This window comes from Tauraco erythrolophus, chromosome 2, assembly GCF_009769465.1.
Source record: "Tauraco erythrolophus isolate bTauEry1 chromosome 2, bTauEry1.pri, whole genome shotgun sequence".
In the NCBI taxonomy this organism is placed as follows: domain Eukaryota; kingdom Metazoa; phylum Chordata; class Aves; order Musophagiformes; family Musophagidae; genus Tauraco; species Tauraco erythrolophus.
In genome coordinates this window covers 34,703,408-34,716,831 of record NC_141466.1, presented here as the reverse complement: position 1 = coordinate 34,716,831, position 13,424 = coordinate 34,703,408, and the positions used below count along the sequence as shown (strand labels likewise).

Genomic DNA, 13,424 nt, shown 5'->3' with positions numbered 1-13,424 from the left:
TATTTTGTTCAGTGTTAATCTTTGAAATTTCAGCTGAAAATAGACTGTAGATGGGATAGCCTTTAAAACACAAGATATCTGTCCTTGTTCATGTGGGTTGAAGTGACTAATGCTTTGTTTAAAACAAACAAAACAAAAAACCCAAACCAAACAAAAACCAGAAAAACCCCACACCTACTACACCCAAACCAACCAGAAAACTATGCTCTCTGCTTCTGCCCCCAAGAGTTGCTATTATTGTTGAAAGTAGCTGTTGGATGCTAGTGTTGAAAGATAATACATATCTAGCTTAGGATGTATAATGTGAAGTTGCTTTTTGAGAATGTTAGGCAGGGCTTCAGGTCATTGCTGTTTTATGGAAGCTCTTGTGCAGAACCAACCTTGTGATTTTGCATCTAATGCACACCTCCAAGGAGCTATATAGACCCACCAGTTGCTTTCAGGTTTTGTGTTTTGGGTTGTTTGTTTGTTTGGTTTTATTTTTTTTTGACTTGTTGATGACAGGGCAGGTTTTTCAAGATTCAAGAATGTTTTTTTTTTCATAACAGTAAAGACATTGTACAAAAAAGGAAAAAAAAAAAAAGATAAAATCTTTGTGTTTTGAAACATAAGTGTGGTCTCCAAGGTAAATCAGAGCTGTAGCACAAAATATTTCAGTGTGACAATCACCTGAATATTGTGATTGGAATAACGAGTTTAGCTGGATGTCTTCCCAAGTGAACACAGATTTGCTTACTCAAATGTGTTGGATGCTTATTCAGGCATGAGGTAAAACTAACCATATTATTAAATGAACATTCATTTCTATGTGAGTATTTGCTATCCAAACATGCCTTTGTCCACACAAAACACAGGGCCTTAAATCTTCACCTTAGTCATCCTTAGGAGAAAGGTGGATATTGAAATAGCATTGCCTTAAGTTCACCACATTCACACTGTGGTGAACCGAGGAGAAAAGACGACTTCCAAAGCGAAGAACAGCTTTGCAAGAACATCTTGAAAAGGTTTTCCAGTTAATTCAAAAAGTAACTCACGCCTTAGATATCCAAGAGCCCTTGTAACACAAAAAAGAGGGAGTGAAAGCTAAGATCCTAAACTTTGCCTGGGTGCCTGTTAATAGTAAGTTTTAAAAGTTACAGAAGAGAACTATTGGTTTTAAATACGGTTGGTAAGTTTCATATTCTGTATTAGGTCTGATATGCAACCAATTTGAAATAATCCCTATATACAGATACATGTGTTTATGTATAGATATATATTTAACATGCTATCTATGTGCATATGCATGTTTATATAGATAGATATGTACGTAAAACATATATGAAAAAGCAGCAACTAGATAGGAAAAGAAGCATGCTTAGCATGTGTAGTTGTAGCTAGTAATTGCAGGTTTCTTCTTCCTGTCCTCTGAAGCAGCACAGTGCTGTGCCTGCGGCGAAGCCCACAGGCAGGACTGCCCGTTCCTCTTGCACAGTCACCCCTTTACTAGCAGAGGACTTGCTGTTCCTCAGTGTGCCGGGGCTCTCGGGAGTGCTCACCCTTACTCCTCGTTTACTTGCTTGGACAGTTCTGGCAGTGCCATCACCAGTGGGGAATGACAGTGTTTCTCCCCCTGGGCAGCTCTTTTCCCTTCAGAACTCTTGAGTGGAGGATCTTAGCCACCGTGATGAGGCACAGGGCTCAGTCGGACAAACATGCTGACCTCCCTGTTTTGTGTGCAACTGGCCCCTTCTGTAACACTTTCTGTTTGTTCCCCACCTTGTTCCTCCCCAAGCCCCTTCACCTTCACCTGCCCTCATCAGCTGGTGTAGTTCCACACACCTCCCCGAACGCTCTGGGCCCTCAGGTTTGCGTGCGTATCAGTTGCAAAGTCCTGTTTTGCCACAGTGCCTTGATAGCCCTTGACTCAGTGTGCTTGACGAGGTTTATTTCTTGTCTTTGTCTCTTATGTTTGTCTTCAGGTTTGTGTCTCTGTGTATGTTGTTTATAGCTTCTCCTTTTTCTTTATCATTCCATTTAACAAGGTCCTCCATCAGATAATCTTATGGAAAGAAACACTCCTGCATTCCTCATACCCTTATCAATAAGTGGGACTGAGCAGGTTTGGTTCTTGTAACTGCCTCCCTCATCATTGGTTGGTTGGGTTTGTGTCCCTGCGTGTTCTTCCTTATGGCTTCTCCCTCTTCCTGTTATCCCCTTTTGCACTGAAAAGGTCTGTGTCCAAACACTCTTAAGGGGGCAGCTGCTCTCTCCTTCCACATAACCTTACAGTGGTCATCAGAAGTTTTGTGTATGTTAATTTGTATTGTATAAAATTAGAAAGGAGCAAAGAGATGTAAGCCTTTCTGGGTAAGAGTCCAGAGTTAAGTATACAAGTACATGTATATAGAGAGAAATCTGTTGCTGGTTAACTTATGAGGTTATAACGTTATGGAAAGTGCCGTGGTGACGTCCCTCTAAATGTCAGAGATACTAAGAAAATATCTGAATTAAAAAGAAAGAAGAGGCTTTGATTTATAAAAAGTAGTTAACAGCCTGTGCAGTGTCAAGAGCACATAATGATTATGAATCGAAGGAGATGAGTCACCTTGACATTATCAGGTTTAGACATCTTGTGGAGAACCTACTCTGATGTTTTTTGACCTTTTCAGTTTCATTTAATTGTACTATATGTGACATTGGTGGTGTAGAAATAAATACGACTTGCATCAATGGTTGTTATAGAGACAAGACAGGTAAGATGAGAAAACATGTGTTTTCTTTCTGCTGCTCCGACTGCTCCTTTAGAAAAAGTAACAGATGGTGCAGCCTTTAAAAATTAACTTGTGATTGCCCTTTTTCTCTGATAATTGCAACTTTTTGTTAATTGCTTTATTTGAAATCTGTACTCGAAATACTTGGTTTAAAATATTTTGTATATATCTTCAGTAATAGATGAATGGGCTGCTTTGTATATAAACATTATTGTCCTGGTTTGGTTAATTATTATGGAAGAGTATGCATGAATAATTTCATGTGCTACTTTTCATCATTGTTAATGGAGGGAGGAGTTTTTGCAAAGGCATTTGAACAAAATCCTGCCAAATCTGGACTTCCTTATAACTTTTTGACAAGTTTAATTTTGCATTTAAAAGTGTCAGGAATTCTAGATGAGCTCATCCAATGGATGTCTTGTTGAAGAATGGTTTAGCTGTAATAAGAAATTAATTTGTGCAATTGTACGTTATATTTAATTTCCCTAAGTGGACAAAACCATTACAGAGAGAAGGAGCTCTTTTTGTGTCATGTACACCTTCCAGTCCTTCCTCTGGTGCATCCCACTGTCACTTCAAAACCTGCTCATTCATGTCAGTTGCCTGGGTTTCCACTTAAAGGTCCTGTGGCATCTTTATAAGGTTCTTGTTCTTCAGGTTTCATGTAGATGACAATCCCATGAAAAAGACAAGTTATGCAATGCCAATTAGTATAGTTGTGAGTTTTGTTATCTTTCAGGAGCTCTTCTTTCTTTTGCCTGAAGATTTTATTATGCGCAAAATCCATAGAAGCCTGGTCTGCTTTACTGTTAACCAGTGATGTGCAGTGAGCAAGGGATGGATGTGCCTTTCCCCTCTTTCTTTGCCTACTCGATATTCCTTTAGCCACTTGTTATTCGAAGAAATTATTACAGGAAGTCACTGATAGTTTAGCACATTTAAAAAAACATTTAATATTTTGCAGAGGTCTGATTTTGTGCCATGTGCACCTGGTGTTTAAAAGTAATTTTTTTTTTTCCTTGATTGAATGGATGTGTGTTCTTGACTTATGATGGAAAAAAAAGTTCCTTTTTAGTTTTTAGGAAGAATGATTTAGTTAATATGTGTACCTCCTCTGTGCCCGTTCAGGTAATCATAGGCAAAAACTTTTTTACTGTGAGGCTGATCAAACACAGGACCACATTGCAGAGAGAGCTATGAAGTTTCTGACCATGGAAATACTCGAAACCTGACTGGACGTGGCCCTGAATGACTGACTTGACTCTAGGTGACCTTGCTCTGAGCAGGGCGCTTGGACTAGGTGATCTCCAGAGGTTGCTTCCTACCTCAGCCATTCTGAGATTCTGTGAAATTTGTAGTATTTATATATCATTACCAGACAAAAAAAAAAAATAAAAATCATCTGCTGTAATTTAAAAAAATGTTCACCACTTAATTTGTTGAAAAGTTATAACTTGTAAGCCAGGAAAAACCTAGGTCATTCTACTTGTATTGGATCTGCTATACCAATGAAGGAAAAATACAAACCACTTAATTTCTACTAGTATCACTTGGTAGGATTCTTTATCATAACTTTAAGAAGCAATTTTGTTCATCCGGAACTCAATAACTGTGTTATGAATTATGAAATATGTTAACAGAAAAAGTAGAGCAGCTTCTTTATAAATTGGTTTTGTGTATTAAGAAAAAGTTTTTTCCCCTCACTTATCACTGGAATTTATTTTAAGAAGTATTACTTGACTTGCTGGTGCATAGACAAGTTGACCTTTAGATCAAAACAACATTTCTTTTAAAATATGATATACTAATGCCTTTTATCACAGTTTTAATCATTAAACCAGTCAATGTATTGTACATTGGAGCATTGATTCAAAACTAGCACAACTGACCAAACATTTCCATCTGAAAACTGGTAAATGGGTCTTAAGTTGAGTGGAACCACCTTAAATATCTTAGAGAAGACAAGGTGCTTAATTTCTGTTTCTCTAATTGTGATGTATTTTTGGTGAATAGATAACATTGTTTTCCAAAGCAAAAGTATTTAGACTAATTTAAAGCTGCTATAATCACAAATTCTTGCTGACAATTTGTGTAGGTTTTGAAAACATTTTCCCTCCATTTAGACATAAAACTGTGGATCGTTGTTCTTGCTAGATATCAGGAGGGTGCTGGAACAGCTTTTCCTTCTCATCTGAGTATTAAAGGATCATTTCAAGGCTTTCTTGATGCTTACTAGAATTAACTGTGGCGTTTACTTGGTATTTTTTTATCAATTGTGGCAGTGTCCATCTCCAAATCTGATGCTGATATTTTTACTTGGGGTATACTGGAACATGTATATGAGTATCTTATTGCTGTGGTAGATAACATAAATTAAATATTACACTGAATGTGTTTTTAACAGTACAATTAAAAATATTTTTAATTACAGCTAAACCTTTGAAATAAAGGCTGATACTCAATGTGATTTTGGTCTATTGTTTTAGATGACGTTAACATTGAAAAAAAATTTTAGTGTATATTTTTATGGAATAATATTGAATAGTAAAGGAATCTAATGCTTATTTTCCCCTTTGTTTTTATTTATTCAGTGGAACAAGTTCCTGTGGAGCCCTACAACATTCCACTGTCTCAAGCTGAGGTGCTGCAGACGGGCAGTGATGTGACACTGGTTGCTTGGGGCACTCAGGTCAGTAAGGCACTTAAAAGCTATTCATCATCAAGCAAAGCCTAGGCTGAGGAATATAGGGTAGGATAGGATAGGGTTAGGTGATGTTTCAATAGTGTTGCATTCAGGCTCAAGTGCCAGACAATAAACTGCCTGCATTTTCAATCAGTATATGCTTGAACGTGTATGATTTCCAGTGTTTATATAAAACCTTTTTATTGTGTAAAATTTTACTCATTTTTTGTTGAGGTTGAATCTGGAAATGTGGAAGAGGTACCTGTGCAGGAGGTTAATGATTTATCCGTGATTATGAAAGTGATAAATTTAAGAATGGGGCAGTGAGATGTGACTCTGAAGAAGGTGATGAGAAAGGATAGTTCAAAGTAGTGTGCTGAAAGAAAAATGTAGATTTTTACTGCATGATATAAAAAAGTACAGTCTGGGGTTCCCTTTATACAGAGAGTTAAAATCCACTGAACATGTAAGACAAATGGGGATTAATATAGTTGTGATTATAATAGTTATATTTCAAAGCTATCCAAGAATATGATTGGACACCTCCTGCTGCAAATGAAGATGTGCCAATATTGAAAAACCTGGTAAAAAAAATACATGTTCATTTTCAAGAATTACAGAAAAGAAATTTGAGTGTAGTTCAGAATTACCAGAAAAATATTTTTATTGCCTTTAACCTATAATTAAGAAATTACCATTTTCCTGGGCTAATTATACCCAAGAAGATTTTAGAGGAGAGAGTGTTATAGCTTTCTTCACAGGAGTATTGAATTGATCTTTGAGGCTGTGCCTTTTTTTTGTTTGTTTGTTTTGGTTTAGTTTGTTTGTTTGTTTTTGTTTTGGTTTGTTTTTGTTTTGGTTTGTTTGTTTGTTTTTGTTTTTATTTTTATTTGAAATCTGTAATCTTCAATGTTTTTCTGTGATAGTTTCCTTGTCCTCAGGCTACTTGATCCCCTTTACCTTTATGGTCATTCCTACTAGTCTTTGCACTGGTGTTAAATTATGGACTCCTTCAAATATCTCTACTTGTACTTGTTTCTCCAGCAGGAAGCAGTTTCTATAGTTCTCCATGTTCCTTTTTGAAAGTGCAAATGTTTGCTCCATTTGGATGAAATCTTACTGTTCATCATATTCCCAAAAATGGAATTGATAAAGTAATGTCTTGAAAGGTGACTATGAAGATTTAATAATATCCTTAGTTTACCCATTAGGCAGTAGTGCAGAGAGGATTTGGAGTGTTCTGGTGTCCCCGCCATAAGAGAGACATAGATTTGTTGGAGCATGTTCAGAGGAGGGCCACAAAGATGATCCAGGGGCTGGAGCACCTCTGCTACGAGGACAGGTTGCGGGAGCTGGGATTGTTCAGCCTTGAAAAGAGAAGATTTCGGGAGGACCTAATGGCTGCCTTCCAATACCTTGTCGTGGTTTTTTTTTTTTTGGACTGAGGGTCGAGACAAGAACCGAAAAGGGAGCACCCACCAACCATGGTCTCGGGCAAAACATGACTCAGGCTTACTTCTTAAAACGAAATAATTTATTAACAGTTACAAGAGACACAAGGGAACAAGAAAACCGGTTACTTGAGAGGAGAAAAGAGAAAACAAGGCCCGATCTTAAAACAACAACCTCCCCACCCCCTATTTTCCTTTCGTTCCTGGCTCTGCCTTCCCCCCAGCGGCGCAGGGAGACAGGGAATGGGGGAGTACAGGTCAGTTCATCCATGTTGTTCACTGCCGCTCCTTTCTTAAAGGAGGAGGAGTCTTTACACCATTTTTCCCTTGCTTCGGTGGATCCCCTACTCACAAAGAAAAAAGTCCCCAAACTTTTCCAAAGTAAGTCCTGCCCGCAGGATTGCAATCCTCCCCATGGATCGCACCAGTTCGGGCTTTACCAGTCTCGGCCTCTTAGGGAGCTGCTGCCACTCGCGTCGGCGTGGGTCGTCCCACGGTCTCCTGATGCCTCCACGACCTCGTCGTGCATTCCATGCCCCATTATCAACAGTACCTGGTCGCGCATCCCCTGCTCCACGACCTCTCCTGGGCTCAGGCATCTCCTTCCCGACGTGGGTTTCTCCACAGGCCACGAGTGGGCCGCTGCTCCGCCGAGTACACCCTGGCTGCAGGGGGGCCGCCTGCCATCTCACACCGATTTGCAAGGGAAGCCTCAGCTCCAGTACACCTCCTCCTGCTTCATCTTTGCTGACCCGGTCGTTGTGGTTGTCTTCTCTTAGATCTTAATCCTCTCTGGGGAAGCTCGGCCCGGCGGGCACCCCGGGAGTGGGGCGCTTACCGAGTCCCCCATGCGGCTCCCCCGGCGCCATCTTGAGCACATGGCGCCGGCCCGGGCCCGAGCGGCCGCTCGGCCGGGAGCCGGGAGCGAGGGCCGCGCCCTCCTGCTCTCTCCTCGCTCCTGAGCAAAAAGCCCCTTTCCCGCCCCTTTGTCCCAACTTAAATAGGGCAATTCGCAGAGGCGCCGCCTTGGCTCAACCTCCCCCGGGGGGGATGGGACTCAGATCTGGTGGCACAGGGAGCAAATCCCCTCCCCTGCCACCAGAACACCCCCCACACACATCAAACTATCACATACCTGAAGGGAACTTACAGGAAGGCTGGGGAGGGACTTTTTACAAGAGTGTCCACTGATAGGACAAAGGGAAATGGGTTTAAGTTGAAGGAGAACAGATTTAGATTAGATTTTAGGAAGAAATTCTTCAGTACGAGGGTGGTAAGACTTTGGAATAAATTGCCCAGAGAAGTTGTGGATGCCCCCTCCCTGGGGGTGTTCAAGGCCAGGTTGGATGGAGCCTTGAGTAGCCTGGTCTAGTTGAGAGGTGTCCATACCCATGACAGGGAGGTTGGATTAGATATCTCTGAGGTCCCTTCCAGCCTGTGCCATTCTATGATTCTATGATTCCTTAAAAAAACCTGCATGCTTTTGAGCTTGGGAAATGTAGGCCAAGTGTTGAGATGGGCATTTCTTTTGATGTGAATAGTAACAGGACAGATGTGCAGCCCTACTCCAAGTTTAGGACCTGACCAAACCACGAGTTTGGCTGTACAGTACAGCATGGGGACAGATGCTTAGCATATAAGCAGTAAATCCAGCATGTTCTGGTTGTGTCGGGCTTCTGCAGATCGAATCTGTTCAGTGAGTTTGTGCTGAGGCTGTTCGCAGGTTGTGTACATAAACTTGGAACTTGGTTGCTAAATGTGCAACCAGTCCGGAGTTTATTGTCAATAGGCAGAGTGATCGCACGTACTCACTGGTTACTTCTCTTGTGATTTCGGGCGTTAGGTAGTTGCTTGGCAGCTGCTGCTCTGGTGAGGTTGCCTGACGCTTGCTTTCCTGAGGGGTACTAATGAGAGGCGGTAAAGGCTTTTAGTTCCTCTCCAGTCGTGCTCAGTGTTTTATGATCATTAACTAATCCTTATCCCCTGTGAACTAAGTACGCATTCTCACGTACGGATCAGAGAAACGGCAGAAACGTCCATCCTGTGTGTCATGTAGAAAATTCTCAAACCCTCTTATTACAGCCACTGATGTGTCAGAAGTTTAAAGAAAAACACTGCAAGCTATTTTTTCTTTTTATTATTACAATACTTGTATTGACTTACCTTTTAAAATAGTCCTTTGGTGTTCAGTTATTCATATTTGCATTATGTAGATGCATATTTAAAAAGTCATCATCTTGATTCAGCATAGATTTTTGCTCTATGTAGAATTTAATACTGCTCTCTGACCCTCAGGCAACTGACACTGCCTGACTGTGTCCATATTGTTAAATTTGCCTTCCAGACCAAGATGACCTCATCCAATTGCTTACTGGGCACTGTCCTTGCCCTCCACCTCCTTACCTATGCCTAGAAATTGCTCGATGATGGTCATCTGCCTCAGTCCAAACCTGTATTATGAAATGTACTAATAATAAGAGTAATAATAAAACATCGGAGTTTACTGACCACAACATATTGAGAAATTCTTTTTTACTTTCATGTCTCATGAGTGAATACTTTTTGCTGAGATATTTCTGGAGGATAATCTGAGTTTTTGTCGTAACAGTTGTGTTTTCTGTGCTGGAGCATTTGCTTGGTAATGTTTGGTTTAGGGAAGCCGATGCTTACAATATGTTTTGTTTAAACGTGTTGTATAACATAGTGTCAAGATAGTTTTGAATGTATGTAGTATTGCTTTCTTTTCGGTTCGTATCATAACATATCTTAGGAAAAGGATGTGGATTGTTTTGCATCTACTTTGACACGCTTACATATATTGCTAAATACATTTCTTGACGGGTGGATAGTGAATAACATGTGTTCCAATTCAGCACAGGCCTCTTGCTAGAAGGAAATACTTTTTTGTTTTAGTGAAGTGTTAATTATAATAATCAGATAACGCAACATTTGTAACGTTAGTATCAAACTGTGTTGGAAGACTATTATTGGTCCAATGGTCATATTGTCATATTAGTGCCAATATGCTTTGATTGTAGGGGTCAGGACTGGATGTTTACAGGTAATTTTTTACGTAGTACTTACTGTCTCTCCTAACTATTTATAAGGTAATGTTTTGGAGATGATCACTTGGTAATCTATTGAACTTTCAGTAAATTGTAGTAAATGCAGTTACTAGGGATGTTTTTGAATGTACGTAGTGCTTCTTACAGAATTTCATGTGACTGCTACATCAAAATACATTATTCTGATATATTTGGATCTTAGCTTAGTTACAGTCCTAAAAAAGCCTTGTCCTAAACCCTGAACTGACTACAAATATAAAATAGTGAGGCCTGATAGTGCTCACTGAAAGATACTTTTCCAGAAAGCCATGGTTTTATTTTTAGCGATTCTTCACTGAAGTTAGTTTTTGAAGTGGTGCTAAAATACTAGGAATGATGTAAGTAGTAAATAAGAAGAATGAAAAATGCTTATTACATTACTGAATAAAAGGGCTTCTGCCAAACGTGCAGGCAATACGTTAAATTGCTGCTTGTATTCAATATGTGTAATTTAGAACATCTTAAACAGGCATTAAGTGTTTGCTTGGTGATAATATGTTGCCTTTTCAGGTACATGTGATCAAAGAGGTGGCAGCAATGGCTCAAGAAAAGCTTGGTGTGTCCTGTGAAGTTATTGATCTGAGGACCATCTTACCCTGGGATTCAGAGACCATTTGCAAGGTAAGGAAATGATGCATGTTAATTTAAAAGCACCAGAAAGAAAAGAAAACCACTAATAACAATTTAAATGCGAATAATGATGACTTTGTTCTTTAAGTTTTTTTTAAAGGCCCACATTTTTACTCTATATTGTATATATTATATATTTTTTATTCTATATCACATATGAAGAGTAAATGCACATTAAATGGACCAAACATTTGCTTTAGCATTGAAAGGGAATTATGCTTCAGGGTTCATAATGTTAGAATACATGTTCTTTTCATTGAAGAATGAAAAGAGGGCAGGATTTAATCAGATTTGTGCTTGAAAACTGCTTTTCTGTGATTTCTGGCTCTTTCTATCATCTTTGCTGTCTTTGGATCAAAAATATCACGTGAATTCTTTATCTTTTTTTTTTTTCCTGCTGTCTTACACCAAAACCTTTATCTAGTTTTAAGTCTGCAATAATGTGCTTTAGTTTTATTTATCGATATTTCTAGAAATAAATGTTTCTATTTAGGGTACGTGAATTCTTGGGCTGGTGAGACAAGGCAGCATTTACTATTCTCAGGCTATCTGGTTTGAAATTCATGGATACTGTGCAGTCCTTGTCTGCTTTATGGGAGTCTGATTTTGCAAAGAATTTCTTTCAAAGCACTGGGCAGCTGAAAGTGCAATTTAAATTGCTATATGCTGAGAAACCGTGGGAAGCAGTTATTCTACTTACATATACCTTGGTCTGCTTACCTTTTTTTTCCTCCCATACTGCTTTTTCTTCAGCCGCTAAGAGCTATTGGGAGAAAAGACCTTAAAGAATAACGGAAGGGAGAGTATTTCCCAAAAGGTCTTTGTAAATATAGGTAGGAATCCCAAAGTACACTTTTAAAAATGTAAAAAAGTGTAAAAAAACCTCACACAACAAACCAGCAAACAAACTGGAGGTCATTAAAGTGAAACCTTGTGTCTGGAAAATTTGATTTCCCTGCTCCTGATTATTATTTAACTTTTTTCCTGTTGTCCTGAATTAGCAATTTTTTTAATGCATTTACAGTGCCTGTAATCTTTTTTTTTTTCCGTTAATTTTTCACTTACCTGTTTGATGAGATACTTTTAACATTATAAGTACATGAATAAACTTAGATTCTGCAAAATAAATGTTAGTATTGCTGCTTTGGGAGCGTTCTTATAGACAGGTCTTTTCCATAGCTACCTCATGAAAATTAGTCTGAAGTCTCTTCCATGAAACCATTTTTTGTCAAGCTACTTGAGAACTATGAGAGAAGAGCTGCTACCTGGCTGCCATCCATCAGTACAAATGCTGGTGAACGTGCTTTTGGACTACAGTGCTCCAAAACGCTCTGCAAGTGTTTTTGCCTTTGCATTATTTACAGCATTAACGATTAGAGCAGAGACAAAGGTTTACCCTTCACTTTATGGTTGTAGATCCCTTGATTTAAACTCGGACAAGTTATGTGGGTTAGCAGAATGCTTGCTGCTTTTACTAGAGCTGTGAGTTCTCTTAAGCTGGCAAATCCACAGTCTTGCAGGACTGTGGCTAACAACTCGTTGGGTCCTAATTCAGTCTCTGTACACTAGCTTATTTTATGTTCATCAAATCACTCTGAAACTTGAGAGATGTCTGCAGCGTAGTAACTCAGGCCTAGTAAGTGCAGTGTATTGAGTGAAGATAACCATCGGGATGAGGAAAGCCATGGGCTTGAAAAAGGTGTGTGATTCCATCAAGTACCTTCTCTGCCTGCACTTTTTAATGTAAGGCTATATGGTATCATATCTACAGCTAAGTCAGATTGTACAGATGTTTAAATAGGGTAGATCAGGCACACCTCCTTATCTGACACTCTCTCTCTCTCTATTTGGAGTATCTTAATCCTGTAGGCAAGTGTTTTGTCTTTCTGTAGTTGCTCACTAAGGGAATTGCTCTTGGTCAGGTAAAGCACAAACAGATTTAATGTGATAAAGAAGAGCCATTGGTCTGCTACTCTATGGCAAAGCTTGTATTTCTCTGCAGTATGAATTTTAGTTATGTTTGTCTGAGGGACTGCTGGTGGGACTGGATGGAACAGATTATGGGAGGAAAGATCCGTGTTGGGCATCTGTTATTGGCAGTGTCATAGAATCATAGAATGGTTAGGGTTGGAAGGGACCTTAAAGATCATCTAGTTCCAACCCCCCTGCCATGGGCAGAGAAATCCTTCACTACACCAGGTTGCCCAAAGCCTCATCTAACCTGGCCTTGAACACTTCCAGGGATGGGGCAGCCACAACTATTGTCCTATTGTCCAGTTGTGAATGTGTAACAAGTTATGTACTTACACGCATAGCTATGTGTTGCTTCATATAAATTTGATCTTCTCGGTTGAAGCGTTTTCAGTGTTTGTTTGCAGGGTATTTCATGTTACTTGGATGTACTTTCTATCTGTAAAAAATCCAATGTGTTGAGTTGTTGTCATCAATCTGAAGAGAAACTTTGGCAGTAATCCTTTGCAATCCCTTCTGGACAAGTAAAATTATTCATTTTTTTTTTAGCTTTTTTTTTTTTCCTTCCTTAAAGATTTGAGCTGACATTCTATGAAAATAAAGCTTCTCTTTGAAAGAGCAGTTAAGTCTGTTTCGTTGGATTGGGCCTGCACAGAAATGCCGTCAGGAAAAAATGCAGCTGTGCATAGGAATTGCACAGGTTTAGTTGGACAATGTTTTGCATATCTATACTTTAAAAATAGATATTCAGAGAAGATTTTCAGCTTATGTTCTGTCCTGAACATCTTTTAAGGTAACTATGGCATAAATAAGAAAATGGAACACATAGACC

At 39.2% G+C, this 13,424-nt stretch overlaps 1 protein-coding gene across 1 annotated transcript in view; it reads left to right on the top strand.

Annotated features, from left to right (window-relative positions):
• BCKDHB (branched chain keto acid dehydrogenase E1 subunit beta) overlaps window positions 1-13,424 on the top strand; it is a 140,816-nt gene that overhangs the window by 36,847 nt on the left and 90,545 nt on the right. Inside the window, exons 7-8 of the mRNA XM_086608251.1 lie at window positions 5,345-5,442; window positions 10,502-10,612. Of these exons, the coding sequence (XP_086464377.1) occupies window positions 5,345-5,442; window positions 10,502-10,612 (209 nt within the window). The remainder of the gene's footprint in view (window positions 1-5,344; window positions 5,443-10,501; window positions 10,613-13,424) is intronic.